Source organism: Anneissia japonica, unplaced genomic scaffold (assembly GCF_011630105.1).
Source record: "Anneissia japonica isolate Jap-2015-1 unplaced genomic scaffold, ASM1163010v1 scaffold1417_len1240632_cov203, whole genome shotgun sequence".
Taxonomy (NCBI): domain Eukaryota; kingdom Metazoa; phylum Echinodermata; class Crinoidea; order Comatulida; family Comatulidae; genus Anneissia; species Anneissia japonica.
This window is the reverse complement of record NW_022727891.1, coordinates 593781-598202: the sequence shown is the minus strand read 5'-3', so window position 1 is coordinate 598202 and position 4422 is coordinate 593781. Positions and strand designations below refer to the sequence as shown.

Below are 4422 nucleotides of genomic sequence, written 5' to 3'. Positions count from 1 at the left end.
TATAGTACTATTAATTAATTAGTTTCATACTCTCTTTTGTTTTGTTTTACTATGTGTATTGAAGGTCCGTAATGATCAGCTTCGGCTGGATGGACCACCCTCATTAAAGACAGTGGCGTATCTAGGGGAGGGCGGGGTAGGGGAAGGCGTTAAAAATCAACTAAAATCACCATATTTGCGAATTAGCGCCCCTCAACTAATCATCGAGGCCCCCCACTTTACCTTCGCGCCCCAAATCAGCTCCCCCATTTCAAGACCTCTAGATACGCCACTGATTAAAGATTGTTGAAATAAATAAATAATAAGTTTGATTAACACTCCAGAGAGATCCATTAATTTCGTCTATATCATACCATAGGTGGATTTCACATCGTCCCCATTTGCAACATTGACTGGAAAGTTCTTTTTTGATGCTGAAATGGAAGGTGTTCGTGAGAACGTAACTTTTATATACAATCAACTATCGGATGGAATCATGGCAAAGGTAATTAGAGACACTTAATAATGTTATGAAAAAAAGGAATTATAAATTGAAATTAGTTTAATTAGTTTATCAGTTGGAACGCCTGTTAAATTTGATTTTACCGACACAACTTTGTTTTTGCTGCCGTGAGTTCAGGAATAATATTATTGTTTTATTCTAATCGTTTATTATTGAGTTACGGTTCACCTAATCTATGACGTGCTATTAATGAATGCTCCACATGTTTAATTTTGAGAAAATCCTAAATAAAACAAGTCTCTTTTTATTCATTTTAAACAGAAATATTGATTTAATTTTTATATTTTAAAAATCCACATACTAAGCAATGTTTAAGGAACACTTAGGGAAATGACCTTCCATTTTTTGGTAGGTTGGAACATGGGACCAGTATCATTTTCTAAATATTTCAAATGGACTGACCAACCATACAATTGAGCTATCAAATAGAACACTTGTTGTCACTACAGTACTGGTAAGGCATACTTTTTCATTCTTGATAATCGGTTTTCGTACTTTAAAGTACGCTTTGTTAGATCAATTTTCTTTTGGTAGGACACTACCATTTTAGATTATGTAGTTGTTGTCTTATTTCCACTATATAATTGTTCAAATAGAACACTCTTTCTTTAATGTTTGTTTGTTTTTTTTTTTAATGGCTCGGCCTAATCACCGTGAGTCTAGGACTTTCACCACACAGCCAGCCGACCGCACAATCTGTCTACCTTGCAAGTCACCCAGAGTGCGTCCGGTCGGTCTGCCAAATATTAATACACCACACTGCAGTTTACATAATGCAATTGTTTTGTTTCTCTTATTATATTCAGGAAAGACCGTATGTAATGGAAAAAGAATCGAGTTCGACTCTTGAAGGAAATGATAGATACGAAGGGTATTGTATAGATTTACTGAAAGAAATAGCAACATCCATCAAATTCGATTACAAAATAAAGCTTGTGGGAGATGGTGATTACGGAAAAGAACTACCAAACGGCTCATGGAATGGAATGGTGGGAGAGCTTGTTAGAAAAGTGAGACAAACATTGTTGATATATGTGACTAAAAATGTGCATAAATTGTGATGAGAATCAGATAACTATTATCTACATTCTGAGATATTTTTTTTTCAAATTGCTTAATATCTAAGATTTTATAGAAGATCTGAAAAATATAGGAAATTTCAATTAGGAAATTAAGTGTTCGTAATATTTTAAATATTATGATAATGATCTTGTTATATTATTCTCCTTATTGTTTTTATTTTTCACAGCAAGCTGACTTAGCTGTAGCACCCCTTACAATAAACTACGATCGAGAAACTGTGATAGATTTTTCAAAGCCATATATGCATCTAGGCATCAGCATTCTTTATCGTGTACCCGAGCCTCAGGATCCGGGTATTTTTTCTTTCCTTGATCCACTCTCATTTGATGTTTGGCTGTACGTGCTGTTGGCATTTTTCTCCGTCAGTATTACATTATTTGTTTTAGCACGTTTTAGCCCTTATGAGTGGTTCAACTCGCACCCTTGTAACCCAGAATACGACCGCGTGGAAAATCAGTTCAACTTACTTAACTGTATGTGGTTTGCATTCGGAGGTCTCATGCAACAAGGCTCTGAAATCAACCCCAGGGCCTTTTCCACACGGGTTTTAAGTGGTTTCTGGTGGTTTTTCTCCCTGATCTTGATATCGTCATATACCGCAAACTTAGCTGCATTTTTAACAGTTGAGAGGATGATATCACCGATCCAGAATGCCGATGATCTAGCTGCGCAGACAACCATTATGTATGGAACTCGAGCAGGTGGCTCTACATTATCTTTTTTTGAGGTAAGTCGAATTTTAAAATTGTAAATTGGTTCTATTACGAGTCGACGTGGTAATCTATTTGAAGCTCTATTCATTATTGCCTTCTGACAATGCTAACAAGCCCAGCTATCAACTATTGGTTGGTTTGAGATGGTACCTAGCAAATCTCCACTGGCTTTGAAGAGATATCAAGATAAAGATCAAGACATACCCGTTAGAATGTATTTTAAACGTCGTGAAGGGGCCACTACAAAACTGTAGTGAGTGAGTCATCGTTGCATAGTTTTCCATTTTAATGCCATATTAAAACTCTTTTACAGGAGTCTACAATCCCAACGTATAAGAAAATGTGGGACTTTATGTCATCGAATGATGAAGTACTCATGAAGAACTACTCCGAGGGCATCAAAAGAGTGTTAAATAGCAAGAACTATGCGTTTCTTATGGAGTCTACTATGATCGAATACATCGTAGCCGAAAACTGTAAAAATCTGACACAGATTGGTGGATTATTGAATTCCCGAGGTTACGGGGTTGGGACACAACTAGGTAAGAAGGAACATGTTTAATGGCGGCATGCTAGTAGGCCCTTATTTATTGTTTGACTTATGGAATTGAATCTTAGTCGGATGTACGCTCGCCTTCAGATCTCAAAACACTAGAGACATAAATGATTTGTTTTTATGTCAGCTTCTAAGCATCACAATTTTACTTAGGTCTACTTGTTACGTAATTACTATCATTATTGTCCTGTATGTGCGTTGACGAGGGTTGTAAGATGCAGCGTGGCTGTTTTACTTATATCTTACTGTAATATCTACTGAAATTAACTTTCATGCGTTTTGAAGTTATTGATTTATGAACTAACAAGCGACAATTTTGTTCTGGTGAAGGTTCTCCGTACCGTGATGAAATCACTAAAGTGATTTTAAGACTTCAAGAAGATGGAAAATTGCTTGAAATGCAAAATACATGGTGGAAGAAGGAACAGTGTGAACGGGATGATGCTACAAAGGAGGACGCCAACGAGCTAGGCCTGAAGAATATAGGAGGCATATTTCTCGTGTTACTGTTTGGACTAGCTGTTGGTGTCTTCTTAGCTTTCGGTGAATTTCTTTGGAAATCGAGACAAAACGCTGAATTGGATAAGGTGAACCGTTATCCGTTAATTCTATGTTCTGTACATATTTGCTATATCCACAAACCCTTCCTCTTCTTATTTAAAATAATTTTCTCATTCCTCTTGAAAATCGATGAAAATAATGGAGGCCTTATACAATTTTCTTTTCTTTTTGTTTTATAGAAATCAATATGTGCAGAAATGGCGGCAGAGCTTCGGTTCGCGCTGCGGTGCAATTCCAAAAAGCAACATAGAAAATCATTTGAACTGGATGGCTATCTATCACCACCATTTCAGAGCGCAATGAACGGCCAAACCGCTCAGATGATGGACAGTTTAACGGTGTGATGTTAATGCAGCGTTGCTGAGACTTTTTTTAAAAAAAGCAGGCGATTCCTTCATTTAACGTCATCTAGTTGCTGGATTTGATTTCTCACCAATTATCTTTTAATATCGCAAGATTTTATCATTTGCCAAGAAAGCCAATGTTCAATGTGTTAATTGATAACGCTGATAAGCTGAAGCTGTCATCCGGACAATAAGTATTAGCACTACTATGATACAGCATATTTTTTTTTTTTTACGCATGTTTTTGTTGAATCGCACAGCTTCATTTTGCCGCCATATTGTACGAAGACGTGCTGGCCACATACTCTTTAGGAGAATCAGAAATAGATATAGTTGAAAGTATATTGTTCTGAAATTATCTATGGCGGTAAAAATTGATTTTTTTTTTAAATTGTTTAATGAATTTCAAAGTGAAGTACATAGGAAAGTGTTGATATTCTGTTGATATTTTGCATTATCTGCGTATAAAATGTTGTAGTTTTATCAAGCGGATACCATATGAAGGATATTTAACATGCCAATACGAAAACCTCCTAGATTTGACGAATAGTTGTGGAATGAATATTACAGATGTAAACAACAGAAATAGCTTGTGTTTGTATTTTACAAGAAAATGTTATCAATCGATACACTTTTGAACTCAAATGTTTATTGTTACTACAC

The 4422-nt window shown here is 35.9% G+C and overlaps 1 protein-coding gene across 1 annotated transcript; it reads left to right on the top strand.

Annotated features, from left to right (window-relative positions):
• Positions 1-240: 240 nt before the first annotated feature.
• LOC117113924 (glutamate receptor ionotropic, kainate 2-like) lies at positions 241-4140 on the top strand. The gene is made up of 7 exons (XM_033257434.1): positions 241-484; positions 855-956; positions 1309-1512; positions 1752-2312; positions 2612-2840; positions 3185-3441; positions 3595-4140. Exons 1-7 carry the CDS (start codon positions 419-421, stop codon positions 3757-3759), a joined length of 1584 nt encoding a protein of 527 aa, XP_033113325.1. The 5' UTR covers positions 241-418; the 3' UTR covers positions 3760-4140.
• Positions 4141-4422: the final 282 nt, after the last annotated feature.